This window comes from Danio rerio, chromosome 22 (genome assembly GCF_052040795.2).
Source record: "Danio rerio strain M-AB ecotype USA chromosome 22, GRCz13ab, whole genome shotgun sequence".
Lineage (NCBI taxonomy): Eukaryota > Metazoa > Chordata > Actinopteri > Cypriniformes > Danionidae > Danio > Danio rerio.
Window position 1 is genome coordinate 7,657,347 of NC_141042.1, and position 26,804 is coordinate 7,684,150.

Below are 26,804 nucleotides of genomic sequence, written 5' to 3' on the forward strand. Positions count from 1 at the left end.
AAGTGACCATTATGAAAATGAAGTGAGGTGTCGCGGACCTCTATTCTGCCGCCCTATGCGCGGATATAACTGAGGACGCACGGGTGCTGAGGGAGGGAGGTGTCGCGGACACAGCGCTCTCTATTCTGCTGCCCTATACGCAGATATAACTGAGGACACGCGGGTGTCGCGGACCTCTATTCTGCCGCCCTATACGCAGATATAACTGAGGACACGCGGGTGTCACGGACCTCTATTCTGCCGCCCTATACGCAGATATAACTGAGGACGCGCGGGTGTGACGGACCTCTATTCTGCCGCCCTATACGCGGATATAACTGAGGACACGCGGGTGTGACGGACCTTTATTCTGCTGCCCTATTTGCGGATATAACTGAGGACGCGCGGGTGTCGCGGACCTCTATTCTGCCGCCCTATACGAGGATATAACTGAGGACGCGCGGGTGTCGCGGACCTCTATTCTGCCGCCCTATACGCGGATATAACTGAGGACGTGCGGGTGTCGCGGACCTCTATTCTGCCGCCCTATGCGCGGATACAACTAAGGACGTGTATGTGCTGATGAAGGTGTCGCTGACGCCGCCCTCTCTATTCTGTCGTCTATGCGGGAATATATTTGAGGACGCGGGTGGTGAGGAAGGTGTCGCGGAATAACTGAAGATGCGGGTGGTAAGGGAGGTGTCGCAGACCGCGCCCTCTCTTTACTGCAGCCCTAGGCGGCCGCCTAGGCTGCCTCTATGGACGTGCCGGCCCTGTATGGGTTGCAACGGAAATCTGAAGGAAGGTAGTTCTCCACGAACAGGGTTGGTCACCCCTGATTTAAATAATCATATCACATTTTTGAGTTGATTTAATGTTGTTATATATCTTAATATATAACATTGAATATAATGCAAGAGGGAATCTGTTGTGAATTATAAATACTTGTATTCGGATGTCATCACTTTACTGTGAATTAAAAACCAGGACAATTTTAAAGTCTGTTCAAGTCCACCATTCAAAGTCTATACAATATTTATCATTTTAAACAACAGTAGACCTACAGATAGGCCTAATATTATTATTATTGTTTCACCCCATGTTTGAGAACTAACAATAATAATAGCCTACGCATAATAACCTTTATTTTACATCTACAGAATCATGAAAAAATCCTGACCTTTATTATAAGCAAAATAAGTCGTGATTCTCATTTTAGCCCGAATCGTGCACCCTAATCGAGACCTGTCTGTCAAAACTATGTTGTCGACAATATGGTGCTATACCCATCACAGATATTAACAATCAATCTGTTATTAACATCTATACCTTCTCTATACCTAAACCCAACTATTATGGTTAATAACACCCACCCCAATTCTAAACCCAACCACTATGGTTAATAACATCTACACCTACCCAACCCTTAACCCAACAATTTGTTATTAACATCTATACCTGCTCCATACCTAAACTCAATCATTATAGTTATTACTATCTACGCCTACCCCAATCCTAAACCCAACCACTATAGTTATTAACATCTACACCTACCCAACCCTAAACCCAACAATCTGTTATTAACATCTATACCTGCTCCATACCTAAACCCAACTATTATGGTTAATAACACCCACCCCATTTCTAAACCCAACTACTATGGTTAATAACATCTACAGCTACCCAACCTTAAATTCAACAATCTGTTATTAACATCTATACCTGCTCCATACCTAAACCCAACCATTATAGTTATTAACATACAGCCAAGAGTTGCGGAGGCTTTCATACTTGACTTGCTCGCCATTGTACCGTTTTTTGCAACCGCAGGAGGCGACGCCAATAAGCTAACTGTCATGACAAAATGAATGAAGTCAGCAAGTGGAGTTGCATGAATGAATATAATAATATATCAAATGAATTGGTTGAGGATATATTTGGAGAAAACTCATGAAAACCGTTGATAAAATGTTCTCTGGAAGGTATTTCAGCCATCTTGCCAACAACATCTCGCTCAATGGGATCTCAATAACTGTAAGTTACGTTTCTACTAAACGTTTACGCCCCTTTAGGTTACGCCCCCTGTCCTTAATTCTGCAGATAGATACACTTGGGGGAGTAGGGGATAAAGATAGCAAGCCCCAATCTGATTGGTGACATTTAGATAAACAACCAACGCAAAAAATATTATGCGATACGTATATTACATATACTATCATCGTAATAATGATAGGTTTGCGATATATTATGCAGCCCCATTTTAAACATGGTCACATTATATTTTTATTTTTGCATGTTTAACCCAGTAACTAGCAAGAAATTATATTGTTAATGATTTTTTTTCAGTACTGTATTGTGTGGAAATGTCCAAAACTGTCAGTCCAACTACATCATGAAGCCGTGTTAAACGCAATCAACAGAGCATCCGGTTCATTTATCACACCGGAAATTAAAAGGTCAAGTGCACTGCGTTGTGAGATCCAATATTTCATGCCGTGTGCACTTCTAAACTGCACACTTCTGGAAATTTCACATACTGTCAAATACACTCACCTTCAGAGCACTTGATATAACACAGCGGCAAACCTAAAACTATTTGCGTCGCTTACATTTTATGCAATATGCAGTGTGCACTCAAGAAGTCAAGAGAGTCAAAAGAGATATTAAAGTTGGAGCTGCAATAGCAGTTAATTAGTCACACCACAGAAGGAAGGTCGAGAAGCAGTGCATTATGGGATATAGATAGAGTATTCCACACACATTAGCTGCATACAAAATCCTTTCGTTCAGTGTTTAAAGGGACAGTTTACTTAAATTTGAAAATTCTGTTAACCACTGGTTCCAATCCTGTTTGAGTTTCTTCTGTTGAACACAATATAAATTAATTTTTTTTTAAATTCCAACTTATTCCAACATTCTTCTGAATATCTTGTTTTATGTGCAACAGAACAAAGGAATTCTTTAGAACGTTTAGAACTACTTGGAATTGTTTAAAATGTCAATTTTTGGGGTGAACTGTCCCTTTAATCTGTAGCAGTTTGCACAGCAGACTTGTAGATATACTACTGCCACCTTGAAGTAAACGACAAGAGGAAAATTGACCACTAAAAACTTCCATCACAGCGTCTGCTACCATAAAGCTGAATCTGCACACACTTACAGTGCTAAAGTTGCGCGGTCCGCAAAGCTGCCCCTGAAATCGACAATAAAGCAGCATCTCCTCCAGCTGATGACCCAGACGGTCTAATAACTGCCTCATTGAGGGCTGGGAGTCTCTGGGAGGAGGCAGAAAGTGGTTGAACTCCAGTATGCGAGAAAACGGTGACCAGGGAGGATCAACATTAGTTCCGTCATCGAGCGATGCGAGCGCGTCGCGAACCGCGGCTGAAACCTGCCAGTTTTTCCCGAATATCCCCAGCCACCGTCCCGCGCTGAAGATGTCCGGTTTCTTCATTCGCCGCGGTAGTAAAATGTTTTTGTTGCAGATTGTTACAGCGGGAAACACCAGGCGCTTCGCGTAAACCATATGCGCCTTGGTGTACACCGGCGATGAAAGCAGGTACCGGACGCGGTTTGAGGACCAAGTGAAAAGAAGCGCCAACGCCGTCAGAAACGCCAGGAGCCACGCGACTCTCCGCGGGTACGAGCCGCTCAGAAAGACGTGTCTCAATCCGTGAAAGGTCGTGTGCTTCAAGAAGAGCTTTCCTGCCTCTTTTAGCGACCCTTCAGCGCGCGGTTTCGGCGGTGCGTCGCCTTGGCACATTTTGGAGAGGGTTTTGACGCACAGTTTTACCTCAGAAGAGACCCCTTAAATGACTGAACTGAAAAACCATGGTGAGGTACTCCTGGAGCGAGGGAAGATGCAAATTCATCACATGTGCCTGAATTACGGCGATGTTGTAAATAAGGATTGTAAAATGTTAGTTCTCCATATTTTTCCTCTCAGGGAAGCGAAATACAGCCCGTATAAAAGTCTCAACTGTTGCCAGAAACTGGCGCGTCGCGGCATTTTCCTCGCGTCGGGTACTCTCGCGGTTCATTGTCATACTATAAATCTGTCCTGCACTTTAAAAAAAATTAAAATCATCATAAATTCAATCGAAGTGTAATTCACTAACGAGTGTTTGTAGCGTTCGCTTCAGCAACAAGCGTGAGCTTCATCTCCGGCGCGCGCGCTCTGCTCCTCTGTGAGCGCGCTCATCCTCCGGTGCATTTTAGTCCACTGAACTTTTCTATCGCATTGGTTAATCCTCTTTTTTCCAGTTTATTTTAATTTGAATGCAATCATGCTCTGATATCAGATCATTTGAATGAGTGCAACAAACACACAATATGTAAGATCAAATGCGCCCACATAAGAATTAACATTTACATTATTCATCACTGTGTATAAATGCGTTTTGGTACATCTATAGAACATAATTTCATGGCATTTTAATTCTAAAAACAAGCATGCATTCAGAATTTAAAAAAAAATCCAACTGAGTATTTGTCTCTAAATGTGTGAAAACAGCATTAGTGTTAGTTTATTATGCATGCCAGCAAGAATTAGCATCCATCCCAAGAATCCTCACATTGACATCAATGCATTCAGACTATAATGTGGTGTGTTTTGTATGAAAACAAGGTTTGTTTTTAATTGGCTTCTGCACAATGCATTATTTAGTCCAATAATTGCATCCTCCAACCGTGTTAGACTCTTAAGTGGGCATGTTCTTAAGCTCAGGCTTTTAGTCAAGCAAGCAAAAGTGGGCATGATGCCCGCAGGTCATGGCCCATTTACCTTAACAATGAGCCCTGAGTCAATAACCCCCCTTTATTCACTGGCAGGCTCTGAGATGCCTCACAAAGGCTCCTGTCCAAATGTGTACATTACAGAGGACAGTATTGACCAGAGCACCGCGCCAGAACAAACCTGTAAACACACTGATGCGTTGGGTTTTTATCTGAGGCCAATGTCGGTGGGCGGATCTGTGGACATTCGAGCGCAGCGTGTCCTCGTCTGTCGTCCTTTCATCTGTTTTACTGAGAAAAACGCAAGGAGCTATGAATGTCACAAATAAATTACAGTGGAGGTGTTACGATTCGCATCTGACATTTCATTTCAAAGTCTAATTAAATACGTGACTTTATTTTTTTTGATGTGCTGCCCACAAGGCTTTCAACTCCATATGTAATCGTATAGATCCTATTTAAAAATGATCTTCAAAAGGAGAAAAAAGAAAAAAATACACCATTTATTATTTTCAGGGCTCAAGCAGAAGGAATGGCAATGATTTTTCTATCTTTTCCTATTTTGGAGGCGTGTAATGTTGGCATGGGACCCCAGTGGCTGTTCGTCACTGCACACCCACATGTTCAACAGTCAGAGGCGCCTTTTACAAGCGTTTACATCAAAGAGAAAGCGTCTCCACTGTGGGGACAACCACATGCAGAGACGCATCAACACCCAGATGAAGACGCAAATTAGCATTCGGCATAAACTTGGTCTGCCGTTCGCTGTCGAAGACCAATTTATTACAAAGAACCTCGAATGAATTCATGTTTTGTTTGATGGAGGGAGAATAACTTCACATGGCTGTCTGCTGCAAAGACACAACATTCTTTTGATGCTGAAATGGGCATGAGGAAAGATTGAAATATTTCATCACTTGGTAAGGATTGAAATATATATGTATGCATCTAAAAGTGTTGATGCAAGATTTGCAGCCTCTTTGAATACACATGCACTGCTCATTTATGAGAAAGTGTGATCAATTACCCTATTTGGCCTGAAATCAAAAGAAATGCTAAAAATTGTGTATGAGTCGGCGCCAGTGGTGTAGTGGTTTGTGTGTAGACGGCGACCCGAGTTCGATTCCGCCTTGCGGTCCTATGCTGATCCTTCCCCTCTCTCTGCTCCCCATGCTTTCCTGTCAATTCTCTCTACTTTCCTTTCCAAAAAAGCTGAAAACCCTGAAAAAATAATTATAAAAAACAAACAAAAAAAGAATTGTGTATAAAATGGTTCAGTAGTCTACACTGTAAAGAAATCCCAGATGCTTAATTTTTAAGCTGAATCAATTTAATCTTATGAGTCAATTGAGCTTTTATCATGTTAAACTGACTTAAAACTGCTTGTGCCAAAGGGTAGGGGTGGGAATAATATTTGTTTAAATTTCTCTGTAAAAACCCTTTGTTATACCTGTAAAAGTTTAATAAACAAATAAAAAACAGCGTGCGTAACTTATAAGATTAAGTTAGAACATGATGAACTTAATTTAATAAGATAAAATGACCTAAAAACATGTGTTGTCATGACTAATTGATTATACATTTTTTTACAGTGTATGATCTAAGATAAAACATCTCCATATAATGCTTGAAAAGCAACCAAAAGTCCCTAAAAAAACTTGAAGTCTTTACACAACATTATATCGAAAAAGGTTTTTCAACATTAAAACTGACATGACAAGTCCTGGCGGTTCATTCCGCTGTGCCGACCCCAGATTAATAAAAGGACTAAACCGAAAAAAAAATTGAATGAATGTATGAATGACTCTTAAGTCTTAAAATACCTGTAGTCCTGATCCTTTCAAAGCATATATGCTCTGGCTTTGTACATTGTATAAAAAACTGTAGGACAAAAAGTCACAACAACTAGGGAAGTTCATTTATAAAATAATTTCGAGAAGATCACGTGCTTATGATTGACCACAGCTGGTCCTGCATTGGCTAATGCATGATTCACCAATCAGATGATTCCTAACTCACTATAAATAACCAGAGTTCTTTACCTCAGTCATCTTTGGCTTGAAGAAACCCCCCTTCCACCCCAACTCCTCCTTTCCTTTCCTCAATAGGGTAAATGTTGAGCTAGTGTTTCTTCCCATACTGATAAACTTCCACTGACCAGTTAATGTGACTTTTTTCAATTTTATTCGGTTCCGTCTACAGCATCAATGTTGTAATGTAATTAAAATATAATCAGTTAATAGACTTTGCCATTTATTTAGTTGCTCAAACGTAAAACAAGACAAAAATATGTATATTTGCGAGCTCCCGTGAGAATCGGCAGGCTAGCGCAGAAGCTACATTGAAAATACTGGGGTAAAATAAGTGCTCATATTATAAAGACATGGCGGGAAAAAAAGTGCTTCTTGTACAATCTGACACCCACTTTACATCGGATATCACTCAGCCAGTGGAGATCGCTGATTTTTAAAGAAAACAGACCTTAAATGTGTCGATTTTGCATTGGCATACAGTTCACCAAAATCGCTTAACCCAGGTTACTGGCAAATTAAAAGTCCTTTAGCATACTTCGGCATATACTCTATAGGGCAGAACAGTGACCCAGTGATTAGTACTGTTGCCTCACAGCAAGAATGTCACTGGTACAAGTCTCTAACAGGCCAGTAGACATTTCTATGTTTACACGTTCTCCCAGTGCTCGCGTGGGTTTTCCCCAAGTTCTCTGGTTTCATCCCACAGTCCAAAAACTTGTGACATACTGTAGGTGAATTGACCAAACTAAATTAGCACCCTAGACAAGCTCTTAATCAGCAATATATCTCTCTGTACCAATCCCTAATTTGTTATTAGCCTTAAATAAGCAGGAGAGTTCAAGAGACTTACCTGAGCTCAAACTCCCCTCTCACCATTCAACTGGGAGAGAACCCAGGGCTTGAGGATCTTATGAGCCTAGGGCTCACTCCAGTGACAGCATGCCAAACATGCTTTATAATCAATCATCAGTTAAGTGTGAACTCTTGAAATGTTGTTAAGTTGCTTTAAATTATTTTAAATAAGTAATGAGGATTCAACAAAATGGTTTACCATACAAAACTTAATATTGTTGGGATAGAGTTCACTCAGACTTAAACGTGCCCTGTAATAAAAGAACAAAAACTCTGAAATCTGAAGAAAAAGGCCCAGGATAGACGTTTGGCATATTGTTGCCCTCTTCCCTGAACTTTCCTTCTCCTCTAGTATTGATATAAAGCATGTTTAAGTGTATACATGGTCTTGCCCCTAAAGTAGTCTGTGAGTTGGTTCATAAATTCAGCAGTGATGGGGCAAAGACTAGAGGGCAGTAAGTGGAAATTGTAGAATCCACAGATGCAGAACCACTATGGGTCAGTCATCCTTTTCAGTGAAAGGTTGACATCTATGGATAGCCATGCCTGTTGATTTAAAATTACAGTCAGAACTCAGTTTTTTCTTTTTCGGTAAAGCTTAAAGAATGGGTGAAATGTTTACAGCAATGTGAACATTAAGTATTATTCTTTTAGGTTGGTCAGGTTTACATTACCCCATGCAGACTGACTTACATTTTATGTTTGTGGCACTGTATTGTACATGTTTGTTGTATTGTTTTTTTCCTGTTTGTTTATTTTTTAATGTAAAGCCTAACCACGGACGAGGGCTGCAAATTAGCTTTATGCTATATGCCCTACACTCTAAAAAACACAGGGTTAAAAACTACCCAAATTGGGTTGTTTTTAACCCTACTGTTGGGTAAATATGGGACAGAACACATAAGGGGTTAAGTTAACCCAAGTAATCTGTGTTTATGTTACTTTATTTTCAATGCATTTAAACAAACTAGTACACAATATGTGGTATCCCGGTCAGCCCCTGCTGTGAGTTGATCTTACCCAAAGATCTGGGTTGAAACTACCCAAGACTCTGAAAATAACCCCCAAAAATTACCCAAATGTCTCAACCCAATATTTGGGTAGAACAAATAATCACTATTTTTTTTTTTAGAGAGGATGTACGCAAAACATCGGTTATCTTTATATAACAATGTCAAGTGTATTGTCCCTGTTAAATAAACAAGCAAAAATAAAAATAAATAACCAGGTGTGACTGGAGGAATTGTTCACTGTCTTTGATAAATTCTGAATAAACCCTAACAGATGAGTAAATCTTTAACAAAACAACCATAACTTTAATTTAACAAAATAAACATTTCCTGCTCTCCTAGGGTATTTAAAGAGAAGGAAGAAATGTCTCAGAGTCTGTATCCAGTCTGTCCATATTAAAGGGCTCTCAAGCTTAACATTACAAAAAACCCAAAAAGTTAAGAAAACTCAAACCATTTGAGGAAACCGATTGCAACAAACCATTTAAGTTCAAAAACTAATCCTAATGAGTACTGTGAACTTAATCCATTTGAGTAAACGAAGAAATTGGAGCACAGTAAAACCGATAAATGAAGAGAGCTCAAACCAACTGAGTACTGTAAAACCTAATAAGTTAAGGCAACTCAAACCGTTTAAGAGTTCAAAACTCTTTTCAAATAAGTAGAATTAACTTTCAGTAAGTTTCGAGTTAACCACACTCATTTCACACATCTGGAAAAAAAGGGGTTGATTTTTAATTCATTCTGAATTCTCCTGAAATCTTTTATATCCAGTAGATTATGTGGAGGCTTTTGCAACCTTGATACTGTGTACATGATATCCAAATGAATTGCAGGAGACTATTAGGAGCAGTCGGCACTTCAGCTCAGAGTCTGTTCGATTTCTGGTTATCACTGATATTAGCAAGTTATATGGAAACTAACTAAATTACTACACTTACAAGTACGCATAAGGCAATCAGACTAATTGGGTTTTAGTTAACCCAGCATTTTCTAAATAACTAGAGATCATGTCCGTGAGAAACACGCAAACCCTGTGGAATGAAAACTCTGTGCGGCATTGGGTTCCTAATGAACGTATAACTGAAGAGTATGGAATCAGATTTAAAAACTCTAAATTGATACATGGACGACAAAAGAGACCCGCTAATAAGAAATTTGATGGTCACTTAAAATTGGAGTCAAATTGAATTGAAAGCTGAAAACAAATATAAATATCATAATTCTTTTTAGAAGAGCTGGAAAAGACTTACATGTGTTTAACCCTCAACCATTCATCAGTTTCTGTCGTTGGGCTGATTGAATGTAATCTTACAATATTTTTTTGTCAGTATTGTTGATGTAAGTTTAGATGACTAACAAAGTTAATTTGATTTAGGCAATTAAGGCAGCATAAACATCTTTAACAGGAGACAAACTTCTAGACTGCAGAAAAGTCTTGTTTGTGGCAATGCCTAATCTTTTATCAGAGTGATAGCGGGGGCCAGTGGATTTAGGAAGAGACTCAAAAAGCAGAACCATGACAGACCCACCACTGAGATTGCGTTTTATGGGGAAAATCGTTTGCAGCCCAAAATAGCCTTGATGGGATCTGGAGTGCTTTATTTCACGGTGAACAAAGGGAAAACAAAAAAGTGCAAAAGCAATGCAGTGCCTTCCATTCGGAACGAAATGGCAAACATTACAACGAGAGCTCATTGATTTCTCCAGTGAAAGTAAAGCAATTGTTGCCTAAATGCGAGATGCCGCATTTCTTGAGGGAAATTGAATTTGATGAAGTTTGATTCCTTCGTCTTTTGAAATACGACTTACATTTTCCATGCCACAATTGAGTGCGCTAGTTTGTTTTGCATGGACTTCATGTTTCCAAATGATGGTGTTTCTCCATTACAAAGAAACAGCGTGCAACGCATTTAACATACTGTGACATTCTGAAGTATGAATGCAGGATATTTGAGGGAAAATTACCCCAATAACTTTTCTTTACAACTTACTTATTTTTTTTTTGGATTACTTTGAGATCTTTCATGTATTGAGTTGTTGATTTGTCAAACCTGAGGCCAGTTTTATTTTAAGATAGTTTTGAGATCTAAATATAATAAAATAAGATAATTAAACACTAAATAGCTAACATCAACTATTAATATATATATATGTAAATCTTAACTAATTAATTATTTGTAGCCTACAGGTCTTTGTGTTATCCATAACCAAATCATTCATTCATTCATTTTCTTGACGGCTTATTCCCTTTATTAATCCGAGGTCGCCACAGCGGAATAAACCACCAACATATCCAGCACGTTTTTACGCCCTTCCGGCCGCAACCCATCTCTGCAAAACATACACACTACGGACAATTTAGCCTACCCAATTCACCTGTTCCGCATGTCTTTGGACTGAGGGGGAAACCGGAGCACCCGGAGGAAACCCACGCGAAGACAGGAAGAACATGCAAACTCCACACAGAAACGCCAACTGAGCTGAGGTTTAAACTAGCGACCTTCTTGCTGTGAGGCGACAGCACCACCTACCGTGCCATTGCTTCGCCTATAACCAAATCATAAATAAATAAAGAAAAGTAACACAATTTACCATCTGTCAATCACTGTTTCTGCGAGGCTTGAGTAGGCAGAGTGATCTGTGTTGTTATAAATTGTCGACAAACTTGGTTGGTAAAAAAAGGTGCACAACCAACAGCAACCAACCAACAGTGTCTGAGGTTTATGCTAAAATGACTAAGTACAAGCGTTAAAGTGAAAGATTGAAGCAGTGTACTGATGCTGTGACACGTTACCTGTTAGGTTCAAAAGACCGAAGAGTTGCTAGATAGAGAAAAGATTAATTAAATATCACCCTAAAACAAAGACAGACATTAAGATAAGAAGTGCACATTCTCAAAGGTGAATAACTAGTGATAGCATTGTTTCTCAGATAAACTAGCATGTCCACTTAGCACATTTTCCCAAATATCTGCAAGCAAATTGTGATATTTTTATGCTTTAGAAGAGTCATAAACGTACATACAGCACCGGTATTAAAAAGATGTATGATTGACAGACTTAGCTAAATGAAATAGAGATTGAGCCAAGCGCTGGTTCCACCGCCAACTTATTTAACATTCAGACTACTAAACCCGAAGCTCAGACGCTACTAGTGTATGCTGTAGTGATCTGGAAAGCTGCCGATATCAGCACCCAGACTGATGCCAAGTGTCCTCTGCGGAGACTCTGCAGCTGCGGTCGGAGACCAAGCTCACGTGATAAAACAGACAGTTCGGTTCTGAAGATGGCAGGCGAGATCTACTGCAAGACAGAGAGATGAATTAAGGAGGACGAAAATATACAAAATACAAGACAATGCAGCTGTGGATGAGGAGAGAGAGGATAAATCATGGCCAGGGCCAGAAAACACGAGCAAGCAGGAGGAAGAGAGAACGAGAGAGAGACTTTCTCTAAAACCTAATGAGCTGTGCTGCAACATTCATCAGGAGAGCTAAAAAATGAGCTTTATTTCTGCATTTATTTGATCAAGTGAAAGAATGGTCGTGACATTTGAATCAAGGGAGCGAGCGCTCGAGAAAAATAATGATCAGAGCATTCAACTTTAGAAAGAAACTGTCTGAATTGGGAAATAAAGTGTTCAAGATGTTTAAACCAAAGAACATTAGTGGTACGCTTAAAACATACAAATCAAGACAAGATTCCAGTATGTTTGAAAAGTGAAAAACAAACTATCAATGAAAATCTTAAAGAACTAGTCAAAATATGAATGCTAAAGAAGTTGAAGGTATCTTTACACACAACCCATATCACGATCGGTAGTTGCATTGGACTCAAATGCAAAGAAAATGGGTATTTATTAATAGTAAAAATAAAATAAACAGCAAAATAAACTACCCCGAGAGGGAAAACATTAACAAAACAAATAAATGCATAAACAAACTGGACTGGGATCAGAACTGGAAACACGACAGGACAGGGTATAAACGACGATGACGAACTGGCACAGGACAGCAGACATGAGGAGAATATAACGCCAAATTAAATTAATACACAGGTGAACAAACAGGTGTTAAACATGTGAATCTAATAGTTGCAACACGGAAGAAACTAGTTCCTCATACAAAAGGGTTTTTGAGACTCTCCATGTTTGATTTTGTTTTTATATACACAATTATGCCGTCAAACTGTTGTATAAACGCAATATCGTACTCGTAGCAGTGCGATATGGCTGTATATCGGCACTGGTTGGGGCACGAAGGAACGCCTCCCACCAGTGCCGATATACAGCCATATCGCACTGCTACGAGTGTGATATTGCTCATATATATATATATACGAAATGACTGCACTGTATAGATAATCTGTAATCATGTAATCTATAAAAAAGTAACAGTAGTCTGATTACACGTATTTTTAAAAAGTAGTTTACAGTGATGCCTCGCTAAAACACAATTCACTTTTCAGTTTTGCAGATGTTTTTTGTGCAATTTGACACTTTTTTTTGTTCTGCATCCTGATTAGTGTATTGTGTTCTGCTTCCTGATTGGCTGTAGACCATTGTCAATCAATCTCCTCCGTGCCTTGTCTCCTGTAAATACTGAATGTGTTCATCTTGCCAAAATTACATAAATCTTCAATCGCTAATGGTGTGACTCTATAGTGCTGTATGGTATGTTTGCAAGTTTTCTCCCCACAATGTTGACGAAACATTCAGCACCCAAAAGGCAGAGAAGGATGCTAACCATTGCACAAAAAGTTGAACTTCCGGACTTGCTAAAGGATAGAAGGTGACTATGGCACCATTACAGAAGAAATAAATGAAGATCAATTTATTCATTCTATGATACTGAACTTATATTTCTATGAAGGTTTGAACTTTGAAAGTGTTTAAACAAGAGAGAAAAGTCTAAAAATGTCAATGTCTGTCTGAGAAAAGTATAAAGTGCGTAGTGAAGGATTTTACAGCCTTAAAACATCTATAATAATTGTAAAATAAACTGACTACTTCATGGATTTTACCTATTGGAGGCTATTTTTAGAACATACCTCCTGCGAAAAACGAGAGATCCCTGTACTCTAATTACAGATTATATATATTCCATTACCTCCCAGTTCTGCCAGCGCCAAAACTCAAGATGAAGGCCCTTACCATTAATGCAAATCCGTGCTACCAACGTGTACGGTTGGAGCAAAATCTGTGAATGCAAATGTTGTAGAGCAGTGCTGAAGGAGCTTGGGGGAATGGATGAACTCATCTGCCACAGTGTGTCCATGATGGGACAGAAGAGTCATGCCGTTTGCTGGAGGCCAAAGCCTGCTGAAGTCCATCATGATGAGATGGAGAAAGCGAGTGGACGGATGCTCACTGCTGGGTGCCAAAGAAGCCATCGGCGGGCATCAGGGGAGTGAAAGGACACACAGTGATGGTGGGCATGACAAGTGAGGCACTTTCAGCCGATCGAGAACTAAATGACACTGCATTTGGAGAAATAGACTAAAGCTTTCTCTCCTCGTCCTTGCATTTGTGTTCCCTCACTTCTCAAATAAGTGTGAGGAGGAGTGAGGGAATATAGAGGGCAGTCTTGAAGAAACCCCAATCTGTGAGGGGCAATATGGTGGTTTGAACTGAGTGGGAGTGAAGCGAGTGGTAATAATACCCTCAATGCTGAACTTTGTGTGCAAATATAAGCTTGTGTTTCGTCATCAGTGCTAGGGGGTAGCTAGCAAGTAGCTCATTTTTCAGTAGCTTGTCAGAAGCTGAGCTACTTATGATACAATATAGATTTTCCAGTAATAAGCTACAGTAGTTCGCCTATGCCTAGAACACATCTGTCAACCCTCTCGTTTTTAAGGGATTCTCCCAAATTTTACCATTCTATCCTCGTATTTTCCTGTATTTCTCCTGCATTTTTAATCCTTATATGAAAAGTGAAAGTAGCATCAAAAGCCGATCTCAAATGTGTTGTGATTGCAAAAGCTGCTCACGAGAATCATGTTTTCGCTTTATTTTGGTTTAAAATTAACGTTGAAATTGTTATTAAAATGGCCGCATTCACCTTATTTCCATTAAAGCTGTAAATCGACAGTTGCCCTTCCTATGCAACCTCTAAATCCTCTGAATCAGTCCAGTCATGGTGCTGGCTGACGCATCCACTCCATAGTGATAAAGACACTTTCTCAGATCAGCTTACACATGATTTGAAGAGGAGCAAATGTGGACACTTTTGGATTTGGGTTCGTTCTGAAAGGTTTAAGACACCCTGGAGTACTTTAAAAAGTATTTATATTACAGATTTGTGTGTGAGCATCAGTTAAGACAACATGTTAGCTTTAATTGTGGGGAAAACAGGATAATTCTGAGCCTCTCTCAGCTAATTTCATCTTCTGGGTTTAAAAAAAAAAAATTGTGGTGAATTCAAAATCGGTGAATTATCGTGAATCTGCTTGTGGAGTGATGACCCATCGGTTTCTCATTATTATTCTTTCTTATCCTATGAGAAGGGCCTGCTTCTTAATTATTCATGACCGCATGTGCTTTCCCAAGGCGAGGCAGACATGCCAAGCTGTGAGACACAATGACAGGGCGAGACTGCGTCTGGGCATTGATTGTATGTGATCGTTTGTGGGTTTGCTGCACGTTTTTTATCCCCACAATTCTGTCAGACTCGATACAGCTGTTGGTTTGCAGCAAGCATTTTTGTCTGTACGAATATTGAAGAATGGCAGACTTCATCTTTTATCAGTTAAGTTTGTTACCATTCAGACACATTGCCTATATCTGTGCTGCCGTGTTCGCTCATGTTTAAAATCCTCCATATTACTGGCAGGCCTAATGATTCGAATAGACAGGTAAAGAGACCTGCTTCACTGCTATCCACTGTGTCTGCATTCAGACCCGGGGATTGAGGAGGAGCGAAGTCCTCCTCATTTATGATGTTTATATGAACATGATTATAATGATAAAACAAATTGTGGTTATGTGAATTTGAAATTACGAATAACAAATGCAGCAGGGTATTACATTATTGTTTATTCCTTTGCATTTTAACTTTGTAAACTACAAAATGATGCATCTCCTCATGGTTTGTGTCAAATTTTTTGAGCCGACTCACAACAGTTGTTCACTACCCTCCTTTTCCGTGGCTCTGTTGGCCACGACAGAGCCACAACTCTCCCTGCTCGCAGCGCTACACGCCCATCATGAAGCATTTTTTTATTTTTTATTTCTGAGGTAGACTTGAACTGAAAGAGGGGGGGTTTCATAGCCTTTTAAACAGAAAAATACACCTAATATGTAAACATGTCCATGCTGGCATCTTTTATTTTAAACAAACAGTTACTAAAGTAATCAAATGCTTTCATTATAGATCTGTGGGATAGCTATTATCAAACAAAACAGTAGATCAAAATGAGAGATTCGCGGCTCTTAACTAAATAATCATAGTAACTTTAATCAGTATTAAATACAGTGAATAAAAACATTCTGTAAAGGCCATTGATTTTAATAGGCTAAACCTTTGCATTTGTAATGATTTCAACTACGCTTATATATAATTAAACTGCTTTAAATGAACAATGTATTTGTATATGGAAAAAATCAATTATGAACACGATGCAAAGTTTTCTCATTACTTCATAATGTATAACTTTTTTATATTTTTTGAGCATGAAACTTTCCAGATGTACTGTTGTAAAGCTCAAAGTGTCGTCTTTCCAATACATATTCTTAGTTTGAAGCTTACTGGGGTCAAGAACTGTTACTATTTTAGGTTAGGTAGGTGTAAATCCCAGAAAGTGAGTGCTGGCTAACAGGTTAAAGAGTTTGGGGTCATTTTGGGAGTTCTTCTAAGTAGGTTAGGGGTTATGCGCAATTTTATATCCCAATGTTGACAGGTATGACCTAGAAACAGAACTGCTTGATTGTATTGTTTAAACAAAATGCAGTCATTTACACTGAGACAATATCAGCATCAGTATATTTTTCAAAAACATGCACTATTTGTGAAGTAATTTGCATTTTCAGGATCTTCAAAATGCTATTATTATGTAAATGAATGCCCATAGAAAAGTGTTCAGTGTTTTGTTGATGTCTTGTTTCAACGGTCCTAAATAAACAGCTCCTCTGTCAGGAGATAGAAGATCATGTTTATGAACATCAAGAGGCACTTTTAATTCATGTTCAATTTAAAAAGCCCTACTGTATAAAGAGACAAAGCGATTAAACCTCATGAATTCAAAGAAAACAAAGTTTAAGATGTTTTAATAAGTGAATAGAAATTTTAATTATCAGTTATAAGAAAAAGTCTGTTCAAAACATTCAGATTAAAAGACACTTTTTGTGTACTATTTGATCTGAAAAGATGCGACAATTATCAAATGTATTTTTGAAATGTTTAAATCAGAATAAAAAAGCTAAGTCTTTTAAAAGGAAGCATGTTCAAATAAATCAGAATGTTTGAAGCGATTGAATTGAATCAAATGAAAAGGACATTCATGTGAATCTGCTGAGAAATTAACTTTAACACGTTGGACTGAGACTCTGAGAGAACAACATTTTCAAAGCAAACCAAGGGAAAGATTGCTCAAACAAGAGAAATAATGCTTCACAAAACTCCACACAAAGAGCATCCACATGCTCAATGCTGCCTAACTATGATTATGGTGATTACAATATCATAATTGACATTTGAAGAAGCCGCGCTCAACGTTTTAAACGGTTTCACATTCTGAAGGGAACCAGAAAATTGGATGTGCATCACATAAGCAGCTTCTTAAAGGGACACTCCACCTTTTTAAAAGGCTCATTTTACTATGCAGTAAAACACTCTCGCTGACTTAACTTTAGTAGAATCAAATGAACTTTTTCTAGTCATCTCAACTTACATCAATCAAACTTTATTCATCTTTATATCTTTAGTGCTTTTATAATGTAGATTGTGTCAGTACACTGAAAGTGCAGTTTTTAGAGTTAAAGTTCAGTTTAGTTCAGTTCAGAGTGGTTTAATTTTCACTGTTCAAACACTAAAGAGCAAATCCATCAACGTGCAGCTTTGACAGAGACTTAGCTGCGTCCCAAATGGCACACTATACACTATGCACTCACACACTCAACAGTAAAAAAAAGCATTAGTGTTTCATTTGGGATGACACTACATAAATATACTTTGCTAAGCGGAATTTCAACCCGTTTCCCTGATGACATTTGACAGTTGCCAAATCAGTGAAATAAATGACCAAACTATCAAATAACACCTGCTCTGGCGTGAGTATTACTGCATTCTTCATCGGGAGCCGGTATAATTACTCTCGTAGGAGAATTTCGCTTTCACAACCCAAAATAAATAAAGTTATCCAACTTGTGCGCCCGATAGCTCCACCCCTTCCGTTACGCGAGCAAAGCAGCAGTCGTTGAGTGTGAAGTGTCCATCATTCCACACTTTATTTTACCGGCTGAATGAGTGCATCATCTGGGTAATTAATGTGCACTTATTATTTTTAGAGTTTTCAGTGTGAACGCAGTACTTACACTATTTACACTATGAAATAGCGTAGAATAGTGTATAAGTATGCGATTTGGCACACCTATTTTGTTGACAAGTTTGTGGGCGTTGAGTAATTGCTTCTGTCAGGAACTGTCGTGAAAACACACATTTGGTCTGAGCTTCTCCGTCAGAGAACCATTATGCCCCATTCACACGGGGCTCCATCGTCAACGCTTGACTGAAGGCGTGTCTGAAGTTAGGGCTGAAGCCATCGTCATAGCAGCGTCAGCCAATGAAATTCAGTCAGCAATAGGCCACTGTCTAGCTGGTGTATTTGCATACAGCGATCTGTTTGGCTTACACTTCCATCGGCACTTGAAAAGTTGAGCTAGTCCCAACTTCTGCAGCAAGCAACGCCTCTGAAGCATCGTCGACGGATCCACAATGCAGTTCGGCAATGCCTGATGTCACCCATTCAAAGTGAATGGGAAGCGTTGACGCTGATGCCCCGTGTGAATGGGGCGTTAGTCTATATCGATCGCTGATTGGCTCCTGCACTAGTAGGCGGGGCTTCATTCGTCATATTGACTGTTACATTTTTTCTAATTTAAAACTATACGAGTGACACGTCTTGTGTATTCCATAGTCTTTGGCATTAGCTCGGGCATGTTCGATTCAAACGTTTAGAAACAAAAATTTAAAGACAGTTAATGCTAAAATGTTAGAGTATTTTATTTGTGATTCCAAATATGAAATTTAATCCTAAGCTTGGCAAACTGTTTTGGAGACTTGGTTGTTCCCCCATTCAGATAGAGTGCCCGAGAGGCTAAAAGATGGCTGCTGAGTAAAATGACTTGCCTTGAAGGGAATTAGTTTAAACTAAGCTAAAAGTGCTCCCGCCAGACCTAGAGATCAGCTGAGTGGGTTCAAAACGGCTACAACTCAACTGCCTAACTTTAGGGAAGCTGTAAAATAAGCCCTTTTTCTTTAAACTGCAGAGAACATTGAAACCCAGCCAGAAACACATCAGCCGAGTCGGTGTGTGTGCGTTTCCCAATTCTGATGGATGACTCTAAGACAGGACGAGCTAAATTCTCACACGCAGGTCAACCGCAGATATGAATCTCTAACCTTAAAAAAAGAAAAAGAGAGTGCAACAGTTTTTGGGTTTTACAGCATCTCCAGAAACAATCTGCGCATTAAATAAGACTGTCATTCTCCCAGCATTCCCTGAGAGGCTGCGAAAGATAAACAGCTGCTGTGGCGCACCCATGCGTGTCAGGTCACACTTCCCAGCAGTCAGTTTGCGGAGCAGCGGGACATCAAAGTCTCGCCCCCAGATCTAATACTCTCAGCCGGTGCCGTTCTCGCATCTGAACTCATTTTATTTTTGGAGTTTTTCCACCTCAGGTGTCCATCTGAACGTCAGCGCTTTCTCCTCTTGCTGCGCTGTGAGCTGTTTGTTTGATCTTCAAGTTATCTTTGCGCGGCTTTATCGTGTTTGATTCAAATTCGCGCCGAATGTTAATTTCCGAAGAACACAAATGAAGCTCAACACGGACTTTGATGTTAACAACGAAAGAAAAAGCAGATTTCATCAAATACGAAGCACTAAAGGAGAAGGGTTTTGTACACATCGCATTGTAGTTTTCGCAACGATGTGATGTCAAACAACTTTAAAACATCAAACAGGTTCATCTCAGCATGAAAGACCTTCAAAGACGTTTGCTCACAGATTAGTTTTGTAGATATCGATTTCAAATAGCTTAACGCTTTTAAGGACAGATTTTTTTTCCTTCAGAAATTAAAATGTATGTATTCAGCTGATGGCGATGTCGCCTTAGCAAGAAGATTGCTGGTTTGAGTCCCAGCTGGGTCAGTTGGCATTTCTGTGTGGAGTTTGCATGTTTTTCTCGTGTTGGAATGGGTTTCCTCTGGGTGCTCCAGTTTCATCCACAGTCAAAGGCATGCGCTACAGGTGAATTGTAGAAGGGCATGGGCTGAGTACAACATGCTGGATAAGTTGGCGGTTCATTCCGCTGTGAGCCCCCTGATGAATAAAGGGACTAAGCCGAAGGAAAATGAATGAATATTCATGCATTTTCCTCTATGTGACTTATGTTCTTTAAAAAAAAAAAACATTCGCCCAAATGATGTTTAAATGCACAAGAAAATTGTCAAAGTAATTTCTAAAATATATTTTTTTATTAAGTCTTTTAACTTTAAGTTTGGCTGGAATAAAAGCTTTTTTAATTGTGTAAAACTATTTTAAAAGGTCAATATTATTGCCAACCTTTTTTTAGTGGATACAGAACAAACCACTGTTGTCCAATGACTTATCTAATAAACCTGGTTAAACCTGTAAAAGTCACTTTAAGCTGAATACTGGTATCTTGCAAAAACAAAAAACTAGAAAAATATCTGTCATCATGGCAAAGAAAAAACAAAATTAGTTATTAAAACTATTACGTTTTAAAATGTGTTAAACAGCACATTCATATAAGAAAATAATCAAAATAATATAATAATTTTGCTAATATTTCCCAGTTATGGGTTATAGCTGAAAGGACATCCTCTGCATTAAAACATAAGCTTGATAAGTTGGCGGTTCATTCCACTGTGTTGACCCTAGATTAATAAATGGGCTAAGCCGAAAATGAATGAATTTCGCTTATAATTTTGACCTTTGAAAGCTGTACATTTTACTCCATTTATAATTACAACTATATTTGACAACAACAAATTAAAATGTAATGCATTTAAAAAATATATACAGTATATTTTACATTTAAAAATAGTCCTTTTGTGGACTGTTTTAGAATAGCAATAATCAAACAGTATAATTACATTGGTTTCTGGGCATCACGGTGCAAATAAATAATTATTCAGCTGATTTTTTTGCTTCCCCTATGTGACTTATGTTCTTTTTAAAATGTATTTGCCCAAATGATGTTTAATTGTGCAAGTACATTTTCAAAATAATTCCTAAAATATTTCTTCTTCTGGATAGTCTTTTATTTTTAGTTTGGCTGGGATAAAAACATTTATTTGTGTAACACAATTTTTAAAGTCAAAATTATTTATTGGATACAGAACAAACCACTGTTGTCCAGTGACTTGCCTAATTAACCTAATTTATTTTTAATTGTCACTTTAAGCTGAATGCTAGTATCTTTCAAAATAACTAGAAAGATATTATGTACTGTCATCACGATAAAGAAAAAAAAAGTTATTATTATGCTTTAAAATCTCTCGAGAAAACCTCTCTGTTAATCAACAATATATGAAAAGTATTTTTAAAATATTACATTGAATTCATAATTTTGCTAAGGATTTTGACTTAAGCTAACTTTACTACATTTATAATAAGTATATTTGACCAACACAACAAAATGTAAAAACATATCATGTAAAATGTATAATATATAGTTTTAAAAAACATGTTTTGATATACATTGCATTCAAAAATAGTAAGTTGAGTGTTTTAAAATGACAATAACCAAATAGCAGTATGAGCAATAGTTTCTGACACTGCTGTTTAACTATTTATCTTGACTAATCATTTACAAAATAAAAGTTTGCATTTACTTAATACATTTGAGTGTATATTTATTATATAAATACACATTCAGGTATACAAATATAGAATGTTTTTATTTATATTTTATGCAATGTGAGAAAGTGTTTCCCCTTACTGATTTCTGATTTTTTTTTATGTTTGCCACACTTTAATGTTTCAAAAAACCAAACAATATTGGTCAAAAGTAAACACAAAAATAAACATGCAAAAAATAAGCTGCACATAAAACAAGTCAGAATTATTAGCCCCCCTTTGAATTATTTTTCTTTTTTAAATATTTCACAAATGATGTTTAACAGAGCAAGGAAATTTTCACAGTATGTCTGATAATATTTTACCTTCTGGACAAAGTCGTATTTGTTTTATTTTGGCTAGAATAAAAGTAATTTTTATTAAAAAAAAAAAAACATTTTAGTGACAAAATTATTAGCCCTTTTAAGCTATATTTTTTTCTTTTTCAATAGTCTAAAGAACAAACTATTATGTTTAGAAATGTGTTGAAAAAAATCTTCTCTCTGTTAAACAGAAAATGGGAAAATAACAGGGGGGCTAATACTTCTGTCTTCAACTGCGAGTATATATATATATAATAAAAGCACTTTCTGAAAGATATTTATTCACTAAAGAAAAGAAAGCTCAACTTTTAATGACAGGACATTATGAATCTTGACTATAAATGAAAAAAGAAAACTGTTCATTTAAATTCTAGTAATATTTCTCAATATTACTCTTCCTGATAACATTAATGAAGCCTCGCTGAGCAGAAGAGACTTTCTTCAGTAATGTATTTATATAAATGTTTGACAATTACCTCCAATAATGAGAATTTGGAATAATATTATTACTTTAACAAAGTAAAGTAGGGTTTATTTATATGGATTTTAATCCCTCAGTCTCCTCTTTTTGCATTTGGATAAAATATGAAGACAGGCGCTTTTTTTTCTGGGCAAGATTCATGAAACTCTACAGACAAACTATCTAAACTCATCTAAGAAGCTGTACTTCTCTTTCTCTTTCCAGCTGTCTGAATCTCGGACGCTCAGCTCTGTCCAGCATCTATTAATACAGCTGCAGGTGTGTGTGTGCGTGTGTGGAAGGAAAGCAGATAACAGCAGTTGTCAGACACACACAGAGCAAGAGTAATGAGGCAGGACTGTCGACTTCAGCCTGCAGCACACACACACTTTTGTGAATCTGTGTGTGTGTGTCAGAGAGTCTTGAAGACCTGTTTGACCTCATATCTGAATCTTTTCCGTCACCGGTTCTGTTCATTTCCAACCAACGGCCTTCTTGATTCAATTTCGCTCCAGTGTTTCATTGCCAACTTTCCTCACTTGCTGCAACTCAATGTCTGCTGCACCTTTCACCTATCAACTTAAAAGGACAGTTCACTAAAAAATGAAACTTCGGTCATCATTTAATGACAGTGAGGTCACTGTACTTAAACAGCCTCCACAGTCACCAGAATCCAATCCAATAGAGCACCTTTGGTATGTAAAGGAATGGGAGATTTGCATCATGGATGTGCAGCCGGCAAATCTGCAGCAACTGTGTAATGCTATCATGTCAACATGGACCAAAATCTCTGAGGAATATTTCCAGTACCTGGTTGAATCTATGCCTTTGAAACTACATCCATACACAAACACACACTTCTGTGAGCTTTACCATAGTATCACACACCTGAAATCTCACAGATACTATATATTTCAGGCTTCCGTGACTCTCCACAATCACTCTTGATCTGTCTCTGTTAGCAGCGGCTCAACTGTGGAAATCAGCCAAGCGTCAATCTATCAAAGGTGAATCTAAAGTACATGAAAGCTTTCACTTTCTGAACCCAAACATTGCAAATCCCACCATTTCTAGATGCCGCTGGGTATGCTTTACTCAATATGACGGATGAAAACATTAAGAAGCCATTAGTGATTAAGCTACGAGCTAATTAGCCGAGAGAAGTGCACATTGGCACATTAGGGTGTGAGGTCGGGCCATGTGTCATGCTCTTTCCAATTAGATCTATTAATAGGATTTTCACCCACATTAAACCGTTTTTACCATGTCTTTTTAAGAGCACATTTTCCACCGTTCAATATTTCGGTCCATATTTTAATATCTCACACACTCAAGATCCAATTAAAGGCAAGTCCACTGCTTTTTATTCGCAGTTTTGATCTCATATGCACTTTCATATGTTAAATTATTTATTTATCCTGTTTTAATGATTTCGATTTTAAGTAAATGACCATCATGAACATAATTAGTTTTTTCTCCATTTTACTACATTGTATTTGCACAACACTTAATAGTCTTCTTCCTAGATATGCTCTGAATGTTTTTACTGCAGGGTTTCTTCATATAAAATTTGCCTGATTTTATAAAACATTTTATTCCAAAACATGGTGAAACATTTCGTTCTCTCTCTTGGCAGTTTTGTCCCCTGACTTAACATAATTAAACTAAATTTAAGAACAACTATATTAGGGTGTGAGGTCGGGCCATGTGTCACGCTCTTTATAATTAGATCTATTAATAGGATTTTCACCCACATTAAACCGTTTTTACCATTTCTTTTTAAGAGCACATTTTCCACCGTTCAATATTTCGGTCCATATTTTAATATCTCACACACTCAAGATCCAATTAAAGGCAAGTCCACTGCTTTTTATTCACAGTTTTGATCTCATATGCACTTTCATATGTTAAATTATTTATTTATCCTGTTTTAATGATTTCGATTTTAAGTAAATGACGATCATGAACATAATTAGTTTTTTCTCCATTTTACTACATTGTATTTGCACAAAACTTAATAGTCTTCTTCCTAGATATGCTCTGAATGTTTTTACTGCAGGGTTTCTTCATATATAATTTTCCTGATTTTATAAAACATTTTATTCCAAAACATGGTGAAACATTTCGTTCTCTCTCTTGGCAGTTTTGTCCCCTGACTTAACATAATTAAACTAAATTTAAGAACAACTATATTAGGGTGTGAGGTCGGGCCATGTGTCACGCTCTTTATAATTAGATCTATTAATAGGATTTTCACCCACATTAAACAATTTTTACCATTTCTTTTTAAGAGCACATTTTCCACCGTTCAATATTTCGGTCCATATTTTAATATCTCACACACTCAAGATCCAATTAAAGGTAAGTCCACTGCTTTTTATTCACAGTTTTGAGGTCAATTATGAGATCTCATATGCACTTTCATATGATTTTGTTTTATTATTTATTTATCCCGTTTTAATGGTTTCGATTTTAAGTAAATGACCATCATGAACATAATTAGTTTTTTTTCCACTTTACTACATTGCATGTGCACAAAACTTAACAGTCTTCTTCCTAGATATGCTCTGAATGTTTTTACTGCAGGGTTTCTTCATATATAATTTGCCAGATTTTACATAACATGATTTTTATTCCAAAACGTGATGAAACATTTCGTTCTCCCTCTTGGCAGTTTTTTCCCCCTGACTTAAAAAGTAATTTCCAAAAATCCAACAAAATGAAACTAAATTTAAGAACAGCTATATTCAAAATATATATAAAAAAATTAGAGTGTATATTAGTAAAATTAAGCACAATTAGCAATTTTTATTAACCACTGCAGGCAAAATACACTGCCATTCGTTTATTTCAATTTTATTGTTTTTTTATCCAAGTTGCATTCTCTTACTCAAAACTTTCAGTGATTTAGAGGGATGCTAGTGGATTCTAATGACTAAAGTTTACTAAAGACTGATGCTTACATATAAGCCAATTTTGAGATTCTAATATATTTCAGGCTACTGAAAAAAAAAAAAAAACATTCAAGATGCACACTTATGTGTTTATTGAATCGTGCTTCATCTAGTTGTGATAGAAGTCAAGGGCAACTGTTTTCCCAACATTCCCCAAAGAATCTTCTTTTGTGTTCAACAATATTAAAAAATGAAACTCATACAGATTTGTAACCTCTTATGATTGAGTAAATGATCATAAATAGTAAATGCTCATTAAACTAAATCTTTAAATATCTAATGACTTCATTTGGAAAAAATTGTAAAAAGCCAGAAAATTCACAGGAGGGCGAATCATTCTGATTTCAACTGTATATATAGTCTACAAAGATGATCTCCAGAACAGCTGTAAGCCACTGCTTAATCACAGAAGACTGAAGGACGTCATATCTGTGTGTAGGTTAATTGTTGATTGTCTTGCAGATAATGTTGCGCATCCATCACTGAAATAAGTCGCCCGGCGTTGCAGCTTCTCCTCATGACAGCTCTGAAAACACACAGTAAATCAAAGCGCTGCGTGTCGTCTGCTCAAACACGTGGGAGGGCCGTCATTGAAAGACGAATACTTATCAGTTTTCTAAGATCTGCTGTGTGTGCGTGTGTGTGTTTTTTGCGTCTCGCTGCAGACCCTGAGAACACAATGATGATGTGCTTTCAATGCAGTGCCGCCGGCGATGGAGATCATCCGCACACCTCCGGCTTTACCACGGTAAACAAAGCTGAAGTGCATTCATCACAGCACTATTCTCAACAAGATAAGCGTGGGCTTGAGTCTTGCAGAAAGGTACTTCATGCAGATTGTTTTTGCGCCGCAGACTGAAGGTAGATTCAGACGAACCCTCATTTTGTTGTACTTGAACTTTCCAATATCTCGTGAAAAGACTTGGGAAGAGCGTGCAAAAGGAATACAATGCAAATCTTTCTACGAATGCAGAATAAACATGTTTCTTTGCAGTTTTGTCATGAAATAAATCATTCTAAAATGTATTTGCAACACACCTAATGTACTATTGTAATAATTCAATACTAATGTCAATCTAATAGCGCATTTCTGATTGATCAATTATTTTTAAAGAGAAAAAATTGTTGGTAAATGAAATCTAAATGAGGCTATTTTTATTTATGGGAGTATTTAAAAAGATATCTGCTGAGAAAAATTTGACACTACACATTCATTTATCTATAAAACCAGATAATTTACACTATAAAAGAAGAGTATAAGAGTATATATTTAATATAAAATATAATAAATATTCTAAATGGCACTATACAAAACAGGTATCATCCAGGAACTTGGATCTTTTTTCCATATGATGTGGGAATGTGAGAAAGTACAAAGAT

General features: G+C 37.6%; 1 protein-coding gene across 5 annotated transcripts in view; it reads right to left on the reverse strand.

The window, feature by feature from the left end:
• Positions 1–26,804, reverse strand: part of asic1b (acid sensing ion channel subunit 1b) — a 394,977-nt gene that overhangs the window by 82,318 nt on the left and 285,855 nt on the right. The window contains exon 1 of one of the 5 annotated variants that reach the window (XM_087302590.1): positions 3,140–4,168. Coding sequence (XP_087158716.1) covers positions 3,140–3,742 — 603 coding nt within the window. The 5' untranslated portion in view covers positions 3,743–4,168. 5 annotated transcript variants of the gene reach the window in all.